The sequence below is a fragment of the Monodon monoceros genome, unplaced genomic scaffold (assembly GCF_005190385.1).
Source record: "Monodon monoceros isolate NGI ecotype Baffin Bay Population unplaced genomic scaffold, NGI_Narwhal_1 Super_Scaffold_19, whole genome shotgun sequence".
Classification (NCBI taxonomy): domain Eukaryota; kingdom Metazoa; phylum Chordata; class Mammalia; order Artiodactyla; family Monodontidae; genus Monodon; species Monodon monoceros.
Window position 1 is genome coordinate 35,781,163 of NW_021703775.1, and position 20,309 is coordinate 35,801,471.

Consider the following 20,309-nt stretch of genomic DNA (forward strand, 5'->3'; position numbering starts at 1 on the left):
TTTTAACATACCTCAGAAAACCATCTTCAGGTATTCATTAGTAGCTGATCCTAGATTGAAAACTACTCTCTGAAGGCTATAATGCTCAAGTTTCAGAGCCTTATAAAGATTAACAAAGAGCTAGATGTTTCTTTTGAAGAGAAGCTTGTTTTTATCTCTTTAATTATTCCAAATGAGGATGTTTTACAGCCTGATTTTCATGTATATTACATGCTGATGACCAGAGAAGAGAAATAATATTAAGAGGAACATGAGTGTTCTACGGCTCTAATGGGCCAAATGGGTTGGTTAAGTGACTTTTTTCATAAGCTAAATGAATATTGATCTGTTTCTTCTGAGTTACTAATTATAAATCATGAAATGGTGATAAAAAGGTACAAAGAATTAGTAATAAGACCCCAGGGAAACCAGAAGTTCACCTCTAAGATGAGAGATGAAGGAGAGACCATGTTATGTGGTGTCTGGAAGCTGGGCTCCAGAGCCCTCAGACTGGGTTTGACTCCTGGTACCACCACCTGAGAACTATGTTCCTTATCTAAGCCTCAGTTTCCTCACTAAAAAATGTGATCATTAACAGTCTCAGTTATTAAATGGAACCTATATCATAGGGCCATTGTGAGAGACAAGGAAATAATGTATGTCAAGCATTTTCCATAAAGCCAGACATACAAGAAGCATGTAATAAATATTGGCCATTATTGTTATCTCTAGGTAAAGATAATGGGTAATTCTGGAGATTCAAAGAGAAAGGTTCCCAGTAACAAGTCAAAAATTTTACTTTTTTTTTTTTGTGGGCCCATTCCCTGCTTTAAAGCAGCTTTAACGTTTACCACATTTGACTCTTCAAAGGTTGAGGTAAAGAGACATTCTGAGGAATGTACAGGAAAGTTATTTCTTTTCATTCTTTTTTCCCTGAGTATATTTAATATTTTTAAATGGTCATTTGCTAAGTTTTTGTAGTGGTTAGTCTACAAAAAGCTATGGAATCAGTATTTGTGGCCCAGGAACTTAAGAAGGTTATCATGATCATTTTATTCAGTGTTTAAAGGTTATAAAGCCAGAAAATGCAATTTTATTGCAATTTTCCCCTCAGAATGTTTAATGTTTACACTCAAAATATAAATAAAATATTGTCACTTAAAAAAACCCACAAATCATTAGTTTTAAACACTACAGTTCTACAGTAAGAAAGTTTGATAACCATCAACAGATTAGGAATGGAAAAGAAACACCATTCATTATAGTAACACTATTTGCAGCACTTTAGTAAAAGGGCCCATCAACATTTCCATTATAAACTCCATTTTTGCAAGGGTAACAACATTGCTGGTACAGATTCATTAGCCCTATACTTACATACAAAACGTCAGCCTGGAACACATGCATGTTTCTAACTAATAAGCTTTAGTGTCCCCAAAGAAGTAATTGTTACAAACTTTAGGTGCTAGAAATTTAAAAATTCCTCCTCTGCAACAATTACAAAAGAAAAACAAAAACAAAACCCACAAAACAGTCAGAACTGATGGACAAAAGTTCTCTAGTATTTGCATGAGGATATTATAGATCCTAAGACAGGATGGCAGAAGATACTCACGTGCCCTCTCTCTCACACACAGTATTGTTATTTAATATTCAAACTACCACTGATTTAGGATTACTCAATTTCAGAAGGGACCAGTCATATAAATCTCCACAGCTGAGCTGACTCTGACACAGATGCCTCTCCCCTAAATGAATGCTGGGATCTTTCCAGCCCTTCCCCTGTCATTGCCATTCTCATCCCTGGAACCTCCCCAGGGACCCACTTGCTGCAGGACCCACTGAGGCTCTCTCTTACAATCCTTTGCTACTTTCTTGCTAGAGTCTTCTCCCAACATGCCAGGAGAAATGCCCAGAAGTCTAGGCCACCATCCAGTCCCTACTATCCTCTCTCAAGATGCAAGAGCTTCAGTGTTAAAGGGATTGGTGCTTAAAATCTAGAGCTGCTCAAACCCTGGGAACCTAGGACTCAGGTCTAATGTAACTATTAGTATTATTTTAGTTACATTTTAAATTAATAGATTTTTGTGGGTTTGTCTGGCCTGTGGATGCTTATAACAGTGCTTCTTTTGGAAAATGCATTCTTCAATTCCACAAATCAACTTCTAAATAAACTTCACACCCATTTAAAATTGAGTACAATTCCTTAATACAAAATAGAGAATTACCATATGACCCAGTAATTCCAATTCTAGGTATATAACCCCCAAAGCTGAAAACAGGGATTCAAAGAGATGCTTTTAGACCATGTTCATAGTAGCCAGAAGGTGTAAACAACCCAAGTGTCCATCAATGGATGAATGACTCCACAAAATGTGGCATATACATACAATGAAATATTACTTAACCACAACAAGGAATAAAGTAGTGGTACATTACAATATGGTTGAACCTTGAGAATATTATAATAAGTGAAAGAAGCCAGATACAAAAGGATAACTATTGTTTGATTTCACTTATATGAAATGTCTAGAATAAAACAATTTCAGAGAGACAGAAAGTAGATTAGCGAGTCCTAGGGGACCATGAGAGGAGAAAATGAGGAATTAATGAGTACAGAGTTTCTGTTTAGGGTGATGAAAAGCTCTGGAAATAGTGGTGGTGATTGTACAATACTGTGAATGTAGTAAATGCTACTGAATTCTACATTTTAAAATGGTTAATTTTATACATGAATTTCAAATCAATACAATTAAAAATTGTATATAGTCAGTACCTACAAGTATAAAAAAATTGAAATAGCTGATAAAGTATGCTTTTGCTATAAAAAAAAGACGTAGTGTGGGCTTCCCTGGTGGCGCAGTGGTTGAGAGTCCGCCTGCCGATGCAGGGGACACGGGTTCGTGCCCCGGTCCGGGAAGATCCCACATGCCGCGGAGCGGTTGGGCCCGTGAGCCATGGCCGTTGAGCCTGCGCGTCCGGAGCCTGTACTCCGCAACGGGAGAGGCCACAGTGAGAGGCCCGCGTACCGCAAAAAAAAAAAAAAAAAAAAGACGTGGTGGGAAAAGAGAACTGTCTCAAGAGATAGAAAACCTAAAAACTTGGGTACAAGCCCTAACTCAGCCGTTAGTAATTAGGCCATCTTATATGAGCCATTTTCCCAATCTGAGGCTCAGTTTTATCATGTAAAGAATATGATACTATCTGCTCTGCTTAATTCTAAGGCTGAGATTCAGATTCAGATTTTGTGTACTTCAGAAAGTACACAAAAACTCTAAGATACCAGAGAAAAGGTACTAGCTTCTATAATAAATGAAAAGTTGGAAGTATGGGAACCCCAAAAAGGAAAAGGATGAATAAATATATGCTTTTCCTTTCTAACACCTTATCTTTTACTTCAGTTGTTACCCAGGCTTTAGGCAAATCTTGGGAGACCATTATTTGAGCTGGAGGAGGTTCAATACAATCCAGGGAGATTCTCGGCATTTATCAAGTTGGGGAACCAAGTCTAGCAGATCCAGTCTAGACTAGATTCTGTCCTGTGTAGTATGGAATATAAAGCCCTGAAGAGATTCTAGAATCAATCTGTAGTCCGTGACTGTCTTTCAGATGATAAATGATCTCTAGTTGGGGCCACTATAAAGCTTCACTGGTAATATGTAGTATGGGGAGGAGAACTTGAGTCTATTTTGGTTAGAACCCTCAATAAATCAGGCCCCAAGTGTGAAAGAAGGAAAGGAAACAGAATTTCTAGCTTTTTCTCTTGTGACACAAGGCTCTTTTATAGTAATATCTAATTTATCCAACACAGAGAGGAAAGGTGCTCTACTTGAAAGAATTAAAAAAAAAGTCTCCTTAAAATATATAAAGGAAATAATTTAAAAATGTATTACAGAAATTTCACTACCTAGTATTTACATTTTTAATATAGTTAACATAATATTTTCAAAACCCTTCAGAGACCAAAGGAAAAATGCAAGTGTGAAGCCATGTGTTGGTTTATGGCATATCCACACAAAAGTCTATGTACATGAATGAGCATACATGTAACTTGTTAGGGCAATGATAAACATGTTCTAGGTAATCTGGCATAGCAGGTATAATAGAGTATGGTATAATAGGGTTCTGGTGACTTGCATGCTAGCTGAAGGTCAGCCACTTACTGATCTGTGTGGCGCTGAGCTTTTCCTGTGCCTCTGTCTCCTCTGTATAACGAGAAGTTTAGGTAATAGTTTTCAAAAAATAAAAAAAAACCTTTGTTTCGTTTTAAATTTTAACCAGTAGAACCTTTTCTTTAAATGAACTCATCCAAGAAGCCTGCTATTTCATATAAATAAACTCAGAGCTACTCTGTTTGAAGTAAGGTAAGAAACCCAGACGTCTATCTGCTTGCTCCCTTATTGTCCTACCAGCCCCAAGGTGTCTGTGAAGAAGCCCTAAAGTCTCCACAGAACACAGCTTGAAACCAATCCGGCCAGATAAAGCCAAAGGTCTCTTCACATTCTAGTATGTTCTGATTTCACTAATGTAGGCAATTTTCAAATGTCCCATATAAATGCTTATTTCTGGAGGAGTTCTTTAATTATAAATACATCTTTGGCAAATAGAGAAGAAAAAGTTCAAGAAAGCTTTCCAATCCTAATCTACTACTAATTTACTAATCTACTTTACTAATCTGCTTTACTAATCTACTTTAACACTGCCATAAAATTAAAACAATTAATTAGATTAAAGGAATAGATTTTCCACTTACATTTTGACATTTTTTAACTTAATATAGTGTACTTTTAATTTGGCATGAATGATTTGAATTTATTTCCCATTTTTACCCCTTTTGTAGGAGCAGGATTTTAAAGAAACATATATGTATAGACATATATTTTAAAGAAATATATTTCTTTAAAATATACACACATACAGTTTTGTTTTTTTTTTTTCCAATAGCTTACTGTACAGTTAGATCTATTCAATCACTATTGGCAGTCAGCATTAAATGCCAATCTACCCTCTGGTTAGGAGCTAACTTGCTGCTCTAAACCATTTTTACAAACCTTCCTATATACCTTAATCCTTTCAAATGCAACTGTGACACAAAGTATTACAGACTTTTAAAAACCAGTTCTCTTGAAAAAAAATTGTGGAGCATCAGTAACCAGATAGTATTCTCAAATTTCAGTGATCTAGTCCGTGGAGATGTCCCCTATGCATAGTGCTCTGTTTCATGCAGTACATGGCTTTAGCTGGCCAAATCTTTTTTTTTTCCCAATGAATCAGTAGAACAGTGAAGATCTTACTTTTTTTTTAAGCAGTGGCATATCAATGAGGCACAGATGTGTATTCCAACCCTGCATGGATGAGCACACTGTTCAATAGTGCTGGCTCACACGGTATCAGGGCGAGTTATCACTTCCCATGAAGGCACTCTTATCACCAGGGCCCAGAGAGGTGGCTGCAAATCGCAGCCTTTTTATTTTCAAGGCAGTTCTGCTGAACATTCAGGCTTCAAAGATTCACACTTCCAAAACTCTATAAGAGTTTGTGAACGCTCAATTTGCCAAAACTGTTTACAGTGTAATTGGGCACCGTACCTGTGTCCATGAGATAGCGAAGGCGCTTCTCCACCAGCGCGGCACGGGTGTCAATTTGCTTTTGCTCATTCTCTAGTGCTGCCAATTCTCCTACAACATACTGACTGGTGTCTTTGAACCCTTTCTGTTAACGAGAACAAACAGGAAAGAAAAAAAAATCACTTGTAAGTTGCATTTTTCCTTTCTACAAACACTTAGTAAAGCACTTACCTAGAGAACCAAATACGCCCTTAGTATCACTCTTAGTAACTAAAAGCAACGCCCTGTGATTCAAAAAATTTTCATATGTATTACATATATTGCAAAACTTTTGTAAATAGAGAAAATCTTGGCTGTTTAGTATTATATTTATAATTTAACACCCAGATTTGCCAGATTTAAAAAGTTAACACTAAGTAAGAAAAAAATTCTCCTTAGAGTTGAGTCAGAGTGATTAAGCATGGACAAGGATAGAAGATAATTTTCCCTTGGTGACTGTCAAAACAAACACCAATGACATCTTTAATTCAAAAGTGTAATATATAAAAATGGAAAAAAAAAAATGGAATTTAACTAAGGAATTGCTTCTTAAAGAATCTATCCTGAAAAAAATCAGATTTGTTCTTACAAAAATATAAAATTAAAAAGATACATTTCTTCTTTTCATAGTAACTACACTATTTAAAGTATTTTTAAAAAATGATAAAAGAGAAGTTTCTAATATCTCCAGTTTCCCCTCCAGCTGGCTTCTGTACTTTAACATGTCATTCTGTTGATGTATTACTAATTATTGTAGCTGCGAATTCTAACTTGACAGGTGGTTTCAAACCTTGCTACACTGGATCTAATGTCACCAGTACACTGATTTGGTTAATCTTCCATTTAACCAAATTTGGATTTCAACCTGAAATTTTACTTTTTACAACCAAGCATGTTAAAAAAAATTATCCTTAGAAGTTTTATTTGAAGTAGCAGTTCTATTATAAAGTACCAATATAAGCTTACTTTTTATTTTCCTATTACAAATTGAAATCGTTAGGGGGCAGGGTTATTCATGGTATAGTACCAAACTGATTAATTATAGCTTCCTTTGGAATGCTTGTTTGTCTCGTGGCATTTCTAGGGGTTAGTTTCCTAAGTAGCTGAGAAATACTAAAGAACTGCTTAAGTGATTACTCTCACCGCTACCACTACTAATATCAACACTTACAATATTTATTCAGAGAAATAAATGTGAACAACGTTCTTGTGTCAAATCCCTTCCCTACCTAGAAGCATATTAATCTCTAAGAAGCCATGAGGAATTATCTTTCGTTACTCCTTAAACAAGAAACAAAATCAAGAATTACGTTATTTACGAGGATATTTTGGAATTCTCATAATGAACAAACCTGTCTAACCATATGTATAACTTATTTATCTTTGGAACCAGTAAACTGTACTCACACATGAACTCAATTTAAACCAGCTTATTGTTAAACTGACTATGGTAGTTGACAAACTTAAGCTGAAATATTTTAAAAAATCATGAAACTGATAATGTCTCAGGATAGACTGATCAAATAAGTTACTGTATTTTTAAAAGATTCATACAAAGCGGATATTCTTCCATCTCACTATGAAATAAAACAGAAAAACTATAACAACAGAATAAATGCTAATGGTAGGTTTAAAATCTGGAATCTGGTGAATGCTTTTTGTATCTACCTGTCAGACAGCAGAGCATTTTCAAAAAGGACTATTCCCATTTCCATCCAGAGGGACAAAACAAACATAGTAAAAGTAACAAAGATATAAGAAAACAGAAGTGATAAGCAACACGTAAACTTCATTGCTTGTACTGATTGGTTCAGTTAAAAATAGTAACAAAGTTTATAGTCAGATTTCTTTAGTGTGAGTATATAGTATACTCAAATATTCTGTATGTTATAAATTATACCAAATATTTCATCAGGATATACCACTTAGCTCTTCTATGTATTAAGACGTGCCAGGTTTTAGTAAAACAACTTTAAAACAAGAACTTAAAAAAGAGAAGTTTTTACAGCTCTAAAATGTAGTTTGTAACTCTGACTACATTTGCAAGGATTTTAAAATCCATAATAGACAATTTTAAGAGTAAAAACGAAAATATTTACACAAACTGGAGATAATAATAATAAAAAAAAGTAGCACCATTAAAGAGAGCAATGCTTCCAGACAAAAATTCAAGTTAAAACTTGTTCTTCCTGCTTCTGTCCCGCAGCTGTCCATCAAAAGCAGCTTTCTCCCTGCGGTCTATCAAATATTTCCCTCACAAATCAATTTTACACATGATCAGCCCATACCCCTACTGAGCTGAACCTCCCCGTTAATTAAGTGAAGAAATTACCATATATATTATATTAATGCAAACATCATTCAGCTAGTAATTCACGGCTGATCTGGATAATGGAAAGGTTGAACACCCATTAACCCAAGCCAACAAAATGGGTTGGCTGAGAAATTCTAGCAGGTCTCATGTGACTTTTCCCTCTAACTGCAGCTCTGCGGTATCTGCTATTGTAATAATTAAAATCCTCCCAGTAGATCAATACTGGAATCTCTTTATGGGAAGTGCCCTGATGGAAATGTCTCAAGGAAGCTGGGGCTGTGGAACTCTGAAAAATTCATTTTTTTTATCTGACAATTATCACCACACTGCAGACTAATTCAACAGTGCACCCCTCTCACTCTGCTTTGAATGCACTGGAGATTGACATCTTAAAAAACCTAACATCTCATTTTAACAAATAAAGGCACTATTTCCACATACAGTTTGGAATTATCAGCAATCATGAAACCACACAAAAAATTAATATACATTAAGCACTTCATCTTCTGATGGCTTCCTCTGAGTTTCAGTTATTGCTGCCTTCTCCTCATTTCCTTTCTTTGTATCTTCCTGTATTGATCTCTGCCTTTTCATCTCTTAAAAAAAAAGGGAAAGACATGTAAAATTATTATAAAGCTTGATATTTGTGTATTGAAATGTGTATTTACATTATCAGCTTCCACATATATATATATATATATATATATATATATATATATATATAAAAATATTGTTAAATCATAAGATGGGAAAACATTTAAAAAAGTGTTCCTACCTGGTCTATTCTCAACATATTGACTGAAAGACTGAAGTTGAGTTTTTCTTACTGTAGAATCCTTGCTAAACACAACAGGATTTCTAAATCGTTCTGTTGCTTTTTGTAATCGCTCAGTCCGGAGATCTTCTGCGCCATTCTAAAAGTGAAACAAATGTGGTAAGAGAGTCCTGATCTTATAAATGTGAAATTACACATTAGTAAAACAAGTTTTACTGATTTAAGATAATGCCAACTTAGAAACGTTTTGAAAGAAAAAAGGACTATAAAGAGATGTTCTAAATAGCTCAACGGCAAGGTCTGTTGCCTGTAACTGAAACCTTTGGGAGACATGGTTTAAATGGAGGATCATTCTTGATAACTGTGATTCATTAGATACTGCGAACCCCCATGTCTTCTTCTGATATGTATCATTTAAAAGCCACATTGCCTCTGTCTACCACCGCCCCACCACCCCAGCCCCACTATTCTGCCCCATCTGTTTGTACAGTCCCACAGACTTGTATGACAAGAAGAACTAGTTTCTAATTTTATGCCCATTGAGATAAACCACCAATGCTGGATGAAGGCTAAAAGGTAGGATTATAACACTACCCCACTGAACTGCATTTCATCAGCTATAACTTTCCAAAGCCAGATTTGTAAGTAAGCCCTTTACAGCTAAGGAAACTACAATTATCTTTTCCAGAGCTTCCTATGTTAATACTGGTAACAAATTCAAATGGTTCTATCAACAAGAAATATCCCAGAAGACTGAACCACTGCAGTGTGTGGAAGACGCAGATACCGTGGTGCTGTGTACCAAACAAATATTTCATTTTATACCTAATCTTTATTATTTTTATTAAGTGTTTTGAAAGTAAATAGGGAAAGGCTAAGATGCATGACTAATAGCTAAGCCTGCTGAATGCTGAAACTGGTTATCAAAAGCTACCAAGACTTTGCCCTTCCTCTGCATTGAGACAATCAGTAATGAGGGAGTCCTCCAATGGCCTATTCTCTAGCCTCAAGGAGGCCTGGGATACAGAATCCTCAAGGGAAGGTAACAGTTTATCCTTTTCCACAAACACAGAATGCCTCATTTATAAACGTGTAAACTGCATTTTATTAAAAAAATAAAACCCTAAATCAATGCTGAAAGCTTCAAGAGAACAGATGGACTCTATATGTTCTTTATAAGCACCATTTAAAAAATCTGAACTAAAAAGATCCATACAAAGACAAGCTGTTTAAAGCACACATTTTGTTGGAATAAGTTTGAAAATAACTACATTTAAGAGCTTTTTGGAAAGCAAAAACAACTGCATCTATTTAGATAATTAAACCTTGAGAACGAAAATACCTCTGTCTTATTTTTTAAGTTATATATTTATTATTAGTATCACACTATTAATATGCTAGCTATGTAGCTAGGATAGAAACAATTATGGCTTTTATTTATCTGTTTGTTTGTTTAAGAAAAGTGTGTATTCTACTGTTATCATAATAACTGCCCAATAGTCTAAAACTCAAGTCTTTACCAAAATAAACAAACACGGCTAAATTTTTTGAGGCCTGGCAACATGCTAAAATATCAGTGCGATTAGCCAGCAAATCCCATCTTAAGAAACCTTTTTATGACTAGGGACTTCTGCCACTTTACAAATGTATTCCTCTAAACCCACTAATTCAGTTAGCCTTTTCAATCCATTGTATTATTCTTAGTCCAGCTTCATTCTGCATTAAATCCAGTGCAGAAAGCTAAATTGAACGCAAAAAATCAGACCTGATCCAGGCTTCCTTTTGTTCAAAGACAGTGACCAAAAGTCCTCTGGTGCTGCCACACACTTTCATCACCAATTTATAGAAACCGACAGTATAAGGGAAAAGCAATGAAAGTCATTGTTTTGGGACTTCAAAGCATCTCTGTGTCAGGGGAAGGAAATCCTTTCAGTCAGCAGGGCAGTCCCCATAGTCCGCAGGTGGGTGAAAAAGTTATACAAGACTAGAAATGCCCTAAAACTAGAGAAATATTAACGATACAGTGCAAGGAAAAGGGGGGATGGCTTGAGTGGGGATAATATAAATACTACAAATCATCATCATTATCATCATCATCTTATAATGTTGCATTTTGGCTAAAATCTTACACAAGGTAAGATTTATATTGGCACAAAGCACATGCAAGTATCTTAAAAATTTATATTCAATCACATACCATCTTCAGGAATTAATTTATCTTAACAGGTCAAAGGCTGAAGATGATAGAATATGCTAGAATTCTCTTAGCAATATTCTCATTAGCAAAATACAAATGCATACAGAAGTCAAGAATAGTTTTTACTTTTACTGACATATCAACTTAAAGTAGTAGTTTATCTGAAAAACAGTACCTGAATACTGATTACCATACTGGTATTTAATTTATTGGCTATTTAATAAAAATTTGTATATCTTAATCTTAGTGTGAAGAATTTGGTAAGAAACTGACTTTAGGATTATGAAGTGCCAGTGGAAATTACAATACACAGATACTAAGTCAAATATTTTAAACAAGTAAGATTTACCTTAATGTCTTGCTCTGAACTTTCAGTTATAGCTTTGTGAGCAGTGCTGGAAGGTGAATTTGCCACCTGCGGCTGAGTGTCCAGGAGTTTCTTCAGCTTCAAGTCCACCAACTTAGTATTTTGTTCTGTTAAATATGCAAATACTATGAATAACTGTATGAGATGCATTTAGATGTGTAGGCTATCAATTTAAAGGACTTCATAAAAATATTACTATATTAAAAAAAGAACTCTTTATATATATATGTATGTATGTATACATAAACTATACTGCATATCATATAACTATAGTATAACTAAGTAGTCTTTAGGGATATTGACTATATTCCCTTTTTAAAAATTGAGACATAATTGATATGTAACCTTGTGTAAGTTGAAGATGTACAATGTGTTGATTTGATACATTTATATATTGCAATATGATTACCATCATAGCATTAGTTAACACTTCTATCATGTCACAAAATTATCATTTCTTTTTTGTGGTGGGAATAAATAAAATCTAGTCTCTTAGCATATATTCCGGGGTGTGTGTGTATGTGTGTGTGTGTGTGTGTGTGTGTGTGTATGATATACATGCATATATATGTACTTTTCCCCAAAATCAGTTCGCTTAAAGAATATAGTCAACATGCCTAAAGACTATTTAGTTATTCTATAGTTAATAGCAGCTATGCTTACCTGAAAACTTAAGCCCATATTTGATGTACATATTTATATTAGCAACTGTATAGGTTGTACATAATAAAACAAGGTATTACAAAGTAGGTATTTAAAAGAGGTAACACATTTGATTAAAAATTATATTACTTTATTGTTTCAATTCTTCTAGTATATTAAATTTAGACATATAATGCCATATTAAGTTCTTAAGATGATCTTAGACAGTCATGTACACACTATTAGAATCCAGTGTTCCAATGTTTATGGGTATACATATATACCCAGCATTGAAACAGGGTATATGTTTACAAATACCTTCTAATTAGAGGGCAGAAGTACAATAAAGATTATCACATTTTGGAATGTGTGAAATATGGATAGAAATTTAAAATAAATACAAAATAGCTATAACTTTAAAAATAAACAATTTCAAATTATTTTTAGCAAGTAAATTAATCTTTATTTAATAAAATAGCTCAGAAGCGAATGGAAACAAATAATTCTATTTAAACAAATTCACTCAAAGCAACTCTTTAATAAAATGATTATAAAAGACATGCCAACCATTTGATGAATGATATTTTTCATAAAGATTAATAAGTTTTCTAATTATAAGACTCTTAATAAATGCTATTATCATTACTTTCATGCAAATTGGTCAGTTTATATTGCCAGGCTTCTCTTTTAAACAATATCTGATGAACTATGGTCAAATCAAGATAAAGATTAAACAACTTATTATTAAAAAATTATGACTTTTATATACATATTAAAAAAAGAATTTTGGGGAAAATAAAGCCAGGATAAAAAACCATAATGTATGCTACATGCTTCCAGATTCCAGTTTGCATTCCTATTTCTTACTGCCATGAAATAAGCCATAGTCTGAATTGGAAAGTCTGTCCTATGCACTCGCCAACACTTATTGGCATGCTGGAGAGTTGTAAACAATATATTACTTAACTCCAAAAACAGGAGGACTGAGATGTGTTTTCTTTTTAGGTATACAAAAAGTAGGAAGAGTGTTTTTAAGAAGGACAAGAATCAAGCCTAATGTTAGGCCTAATATTAACCAACCTTTAAATACATTAAAATACCCCACAAAGTTGCTATAACTAAAACTAGAAAATTCTCTTTACCTTACCCAAGAAAGGGCTAATTTCTCCTGTCTTCTTAATCTACTGTTAAATCAGGAAATATGTACCACTTATTGTCACTGATTTTATACTTCCATGAATCAAATGTTAAGGCTTTAATTCTGTACTTCTGGATGCCCTCCGTGGTAAAGAGATGATACTGGTTTCTACTAAAGACTTTGATGGTGGTTGTGGTGAGAGGGTGGGTAAGCAACAACAAAAATTTTTTTCAAAAAGAAAGATCAAACTTACCCAAGTTCTAAAGTATTTTAAATAGAAATAAGTAAAACGCAGTTTTAATTTGGGGTTAATTTTTTTTTAAGTTTCCTTAAATATCAGCATTCTCCTGGACTTGTACAATTATAAATATACTGACCTGTATCTAGTAAAAGTATTATTTAATACTAGACCATGAAGGAGCTACTGACAAAAGACACAGATTTTTTTGGGTGCTCTCTATAGTTAGGAAGACCATGTTTGATTGTTTCTTGGAGAAGTAACAGCATGATTTCAAATAGGGAAGAAACAAAGCAAGTTAGCATTGTAGGGACATGCCAGGGCTGGGAAGAATACCTGCTCTCCCTCCCTGTAGCTTTTTACAGGAAAAGATAAATATTAGGGATTTCACTTTCTTACCTTTAAGTTTAAAAAGATTGCCAAAGACTTTTTATTGCTATAAGAATTCAATTCAGTAAGTATTTATGGAACCTCTCACATATACAAAGCTACCTGCTGCTGACTTATAAAGGTAGTGCATATGGAACACTCATCTACTTAACCATCAGCAAGTATCTTTATATTTTATACAATAACTCAGAAGTTCAATTGCAAATGTGATTATCGGTATAATATTTATTGATATACAATATGAGATGAATTTAATAGTAATCTATATAAGCAGTTTTCAAAGAGTATTATTGTGATTAGTTAAGTATGTATAAAATAATTTATTAGTAGTAATATTTAAATATTTAAGGTAAGCACAAAATTTATAAAATAATATTACCACTAAGACTATCAATTCCAAACGAAATCAGAAAATCTGATCCATGGTTTAGATTTACATTTGAAGCATTCCATAGGTACTACATCTATACCTTACAACATCACAACAAAATATTTAGGCTGAGAAGGGAACCAATCATAAAATGTCTACAAATTGTCCCATATAACATAAAATATAAAAGTGAATCTTAGTAATAAGAGAAAAACTAAAATTTGCTATTTCAATTTTATTGCTAATTTTAACATTAAGCCTAAAACAAAATAATAACATAAAATTGATGGAAAGTGGATTTAGCTAAATGATTTGTGAGGGCGTAAGATGTAATAAAACTACTAAAAGAACTTATTATCATTATTAATGAGATAATAATAAAAATATAACAGTTTTAATAGTTAATAAACAGTTATAATAAAAATATAAGAGTTTGCCATGCAGCAGGACACAAAGTATTTATAATCTGAAATTACCGGGAGTATCAAGGTCATTTTCTAAGTTAGTAAGTTCATCTCCACCTCCTACAACAAAGCCTTCGGAAATCTCCTCATTAGTATCTATCTCAACTTTATCATTTTCATCTGTAGGAAAATGTAGCAATAATGTTAGTATATTATTTCTATTTTATATCATTTGTTAGAAACACTAAGGAAAAACATTAGTATTGTAATGACAGTTCAAATTCAGGTCTGACACAGATGAGCAAGTTAAGAAATCAGTTTTAAGCTACTTTTTCACTATTGGATTAACATTTATATTTTACATTCATATGTCAAAGATGAATTGTCACACCAAAGCAGATGCAAAAATTTTGACAATTTGTCACATGCTGTCTCTGAATCACTGAGCTCCTGGAATCCCTATGTTTAAAAATGTAATCTACTGGTAATCTCTAATAACAGTATACAAAAATAAAGTTGGGGGACTTCCCTGGTGGCACAGTGGCTAAGAATCCTCCTGCCAATGCAGAGGACACGGGTTCAAGCTCTGGTCCGGGAAGATCCCACATGCCGTGGAGCAACTAAGCCTGTGCGCCACAACTACTGAGCCTGCGCTCTAGAGCCCACAAGCCACAACTACTGAGCCTGCGTGCCACAACTACTGAAGCCCGCACGCCTAGAGCCCATGCTCAGCAACAAGAGAAGCCACCACAATGAGAAGCCCGCGCACCGCAATGAAGAGTAGCCCCCGCTCGCTGCAACTGGAGAAAGCACGCACACAGCAATGAAGACCCAACACAGCCAAAAACAAACAAATAAAAATATTTAAAAAAAAAGTTGGTTTGGTAACAAAGTCATCAAATAACGTTTCTAAATTTCACATTTTTATCACTTATTAGATATAAATGTATAAAGAAACAACTCATTCTTTATAAACTTGTAGCTATATTTAAATCATTTGCATGAAGACTTGAATGCTTTTGTGCTATTAGTGAAATATTATCAAAAGCATTATGGATGAATTAAGAGACAAGATTGAGACAAGAATAGACAGTACCTTTATGCAAAAGAAAGTTCAGAAACAATTAAGACAGTACATCTTGGAAGACATAAAGCTGGTAGAAAGACTTGTTATTCAAAATTAAATACATGGGAATAAGGTAATCACACTATTTTTTTATACACTTAGTAAAACGTCTTAGGTCATAATTAATTAATGGTATCATTTTAAAAAAGATTTCTATTACATATTTTTCCGTTTTAAACCCTAGTGATAAAATTGGTTAAGTAATTTTGAATATTATACATTTAAAAAGTCATAGCAATAATTTGACTTGTATATTAGAAGTTAAGCTTTAAATTCTGCTATTGACAGGCAATGTACCTTTTGAAGAAACATCTGTCTAGCCCTGGGAGTTGAAGAATATCCCTACTATTCAAAAGTTTATTTTTCATAGGGCAACTTTTATTAATAATGAGGTGTTCCAAAGGTTATTACAATTGAGAAATACTAAATTCTATAGCTTTGGCTTAAACCTTCAATATTTGTCCTTTTCCCTGTAGAGCTTTGTGTTTGATTTTAGGCTTCCCAAGTAAATATTTACTATGAGCATTAATATTAATAATAGTTTACATTTATTGAAGACTTCCTATGTACCATGTAAGCCGTTTAGAACAATACAACACAGAGAAAAAGAATGAGAAATGCCCCCAGGGGAAAAGCACTGCTAAATGCTTTCAAATCGCTAAGGTATTGTACTTGGCTATATTATTTAAGTACAATCAGTTGAGAGAGCTTTTCTAATCAACTGTGCTTAGTACAACTACTTGACTAATTTCATAAAAGTCAGCACCTTCATCTTCATTATCCTCAAAAATTCTTCTCTAAATAATTTTGTAGTAAAGGGAAATGAATTAACAGATATTTCCTGAGTGCCAAGTAAGTGTTCAGAACACTTCCTCTTATCAGAGATAGTTTACTACCAATAGTTCTTAGAGTACAGTACTTTGTTGCTGCAACCAGCCTTTATTGGTTACTACTGACCAGAATTAATATAGAGTGAAAACAGAAAGTTAAACATTCATTCATTTATTTATTCAAGAAACTTCTACTATATGCCAGATCTGCAATTTACAAAACACTGCTAGATGTTGAAGAGATACCAAGTTGTATAAGACATTTATTCCACCTTAAAGTTATACATTCAAATGACTAAAATACCATGTAGGACAGTTAAGTGTTATGGGGTAAAAATAAGGTATAGAGCAAATTCAGGGAGGAAAGATTATTCTTTGCCAGTAGCACCAGGAATTATTTTTTGGAAGCAGTAACCTTTAAATTGGGTCTTCAGAAATGTACAGGATTTCAAAAAGTACAATTGAGGGAAGGGCACTACAGGCATGAGAGCAGGAAAGGGTAGGTTATGTTCAAAGAATGGTATAGTTCTATTTTGCTCAAGCATACTTAAAGGGAAATAACGGGAGGTAAGACTTGACAGGTAAAACTGCAGAGAGCATTGAAGGGTAGGATAGGAAGTTTAGGTTTTACTTGGTAGGAACGGAGAGACATTTGTGTTCAAACATGATCACCAATGTGCTGTTTAACAGACAGCAGTCTATATAAGCAGTTTCTTACCACAGTGTTTCATGGTAATCAGTTGTGAAATATGTATAAAATAATTACCAGTAATATAAGCACTGAAGCTTATGTTTTTTTTAATATAAATTAGAGTAGCTCCAGTATTAGTCCTAAAATATCACTCTTGCTTACATTCTGATATGCCTTCATATGTGAAAGAAAAAGTGGTCCAGGGATTGCACATGGGAGTGCAATCCCTGGAGCCACATGACAGCATCCTTCATGCGAGATTGCTGAGTAAGATGTTGGACTCTAGCACACAAAGGCTGGAGGCAGGAAATCCAAGTTGGAGACTATTATAACCTCCAGGTAAGTAGTATGGAGAGCTTTAACCTATCATAAAAGAACTGGAAGTGGGTATGACTTGAAAACAAACTGGATATTGGGTGGTTGGGGGAGGGATACTGAGGAGAGGAAGAGTGAGGCAGATGACTCTCCAGACAGTGACTAGAAGGACAGCACTGCTATGAAAAGAAGCTAAGTCTGGAACTGTGGTTGGATCTTGGTACTTCAGGTCCTGGGGTTATGCAGTGGGTATTCATTACTCCTTTACACAGTGCCAGGCTCCTGTGTGATGTTAAACAGGTGCCATTCATTTTATTTCCCGGCTAAATGAAATCTCTATCTATACTACCACTCACCAGTAATGCTGAGTGGGTTAACTCACTGTTTATATATGTATTGTTAACCTTAGATAAAAGGATTACTATTTGGGAAAGGGAAAAGTAAAAATTGATCTCCCATACAGCTCAGGTTTTCTTAAGAATAGGTTTCCATCTTCTTTCCATTCACTGACTTCAGGTTTACAATGAACAGGAATTCTTTTCGATAGTTAAAATGTTACACATTTCTTAACACCTGTCAAAATACTCTAAATGCATTTTAGCAGAATTAAAGTGCATGTTTGTCTTTGTGTGTGTGTTTAAAATATTATACGTTATTTATACGATATATATAAGATTATATATATCTTTATGGCTAACCACTGAAAATCTAGTAGGTAAGCGTGGCAGAAAGTAAACTAGAGATCCAATACACAATGGAAGGTGGTTTGCAAATATGGCATGTATCATGTGTGTAGGAAAAGGTAAAAAGAGATTGTATATATACTGGAATGAGACAATGCATTCCAGCTGACACTGCATAGCACTATAAGCAAAATGGGGATCCCAATGGTATGATTCATAGCACAGCAATAAGGCCAGTCTTACAACACTTATCATTTATAAATAAATTGAATGAAAAATCAGGATATCTGGTGACAGTAAAAAAAGAATATCTGCACTTTAAAAAAAAGAAATTGAGGCTACCATTAAAAACATATTCACAGGGACTTCCCTGATGGTGCAATGGTTAAGAATCCGGCTGCCAATGCAGAGGACACGGGTTCAAGCCCTGGTCTGGGAAGATAACCATATGCCGCGGAGCAACTAACCCTGTGCGCCACAACTACTGAGCCTGCGAGCCACAACTACTGAAGCCTGCGCACCTAGAGCCTGTGCTTCGCAACAAGCGAAGCCATCGCAGTGAGAAGCCCGTGCACCGCAACAATGAGTAACCCCTGCTCCCCGCAACTAGAAAAAGCCTGCGTGTAGCAATGAAGACCCAACGCAGCCAAAAATAAATAAATAAAAAAAAATATTCACACAAAATGGTGGTTTAGAGAACACAGAGATTGTACCTAAGTGTACATGAAACTGTTTCTTCCCAGGAAAAAAAAAATATTCAGAATAAAATTTCTCATTTGTATCATGATTTTAAAATTCTCATTGAAGGTTCCCTATAAAATTCATAACTTTTAAAGTTATTCTATAGAAATCAAACAAATGATAGAAAACAATACAAATATATTATTAATAGAAGCTGAAAGTAAAAATTACTGAAGGCCTGTAAGATTTTATTTTGGGCCAACAAATTTAGATAAATCTATTTGCCATAACTGAAATAAGGATAATGCAGGCACACAAACATTCTCATGGATAAAATTTTTAAATTTTCATTTATTCATTTGAAATGCAAAAACAAAGTACACTATTCCATCTAAATCAAAGAGAGGCAAAAATGTCAGTTTAAAAGTTCAATGACCCTCACCTAACCCAAACCAAAGTGATAAGCTACAGAATAAAAAAATACATATATGACATATATACACACATATATAAGTACACATAAAATATATAAAATCTATATCATATACATCCCATGTAATATATAATAAATATATGATATATTATAATATCATCTTCAAATTAGATAAACACCTTCCTTGCAAGTGCCCATGGGCCATTAATAAAAATGTAACATTTATTTGGCCAAAATAAAAACTTATTAATTCTCAAAGCAGAAATTCAGGGCATATTCTCTGACCACAATACCATACAACTAAAAATGAAAATACCACAATTCATCCACAAACAACTGTACCTTGCCAAGTAAGATCAATACAATAAATGAACCCACAAGTTTGTTACCTAAAATGAGGATTTTAAAAGGAGGCTGTTATAGGTCTATAACTAAACAACAAAGCAGAAATTGAAAAAACACATGTAGTATACCACAATATCACCTGACTCTCCTCTAAGTCCTAAAATTATGTCAAGAGGAGGACAAGTAAAAGCTAGGCTGTAGCTCCTTGGACTGATTCTGTTATTTCACAAGAATTAGGCTACTTCTGGTTGAAATAGGATGCAAGTGGGATGCTTGAATACCTGGCTTTACATGACCTAAAATATCTTGCATATATTTTCTGTGGACACCTGAGGCTTATGACACCTCACCTCTAACTTACTAAGTTTTCCTTTCCTCACTGAGGATGGAAAAAAACCAGGTTTTTCAAGTAGGTTCAGGCAGTGAGTTTGAGTATCATGTTCAACACGTCCCCTAGGTTGTGCTTTCACCTGATTATTTCAGCCCTTGACTACCCCCTCTTCTTTGTCACTTTGGACCACTGCTTCCAAAAATTTTCCCACCCTAGTCTGTCTTCTAGGCTGGTCCCTATTCATTTTTCTCTCCTCCTTTCACAGTATTCCTTATTCAGACCTGATAATTCCCATTAGACATTGGAAGAATGGACACTAATTTGTTAACTGTTTCCCCCTGACTTATCAACCCCATAGGGTTATTTTCATTTAGGAATTAGACTCTTGTGAAATCAAGTGAATTTCTAATTTGCTATATAAGGGTCAGCAAACTATAGCATGGGGGCAAAAACC

General features: G+C 34.3%; 1 protein-coding gene across 4 annotated transcripts in view; it reads right to left on the minus strand.

The window, feature by feature from the left end:
• The window catches only part of EHBP1 (EH domain binding protein 1), a 491,557-nt gene that overhangs the window by 40,197 nt on the left and 431,051 nt on the right, over positions 1 to 20,309 (minus strand). For 3 of the 4 annotated variants that reach the window (XM_029231704.1, XM_029231705.1, XM_029231707.1), the window contains 5 exons: positions 14,493 to 14,600; positions 11,221 to 11,345; positions 8,675 to 8,813; positions 8,389 to 8,495; positions 5,568 to 5,691 (listed from right to left, as the gene is read on the minus strand). In XM_029231704.1, coding sequence (XP_029087537.1) covers positions 5,568 to 5,691; positions 8,389 to 8,495; positions 8,675 to 8,813; positions 11,221 to 11,345; positions 14,493 to 14,600 — 603 coding nt within the window. The remainder of the gene's footprint in view (positions 1 to 5,567; positions 5,692 to 8,388; positions 8,496 to 8,674; positions 8,814 to 11,220; positions 11,346 to 14,492; positions 14,601 to 20,309) is intronic. The other variant, XM_029231706.1, reaches the window with a different exon arrangement.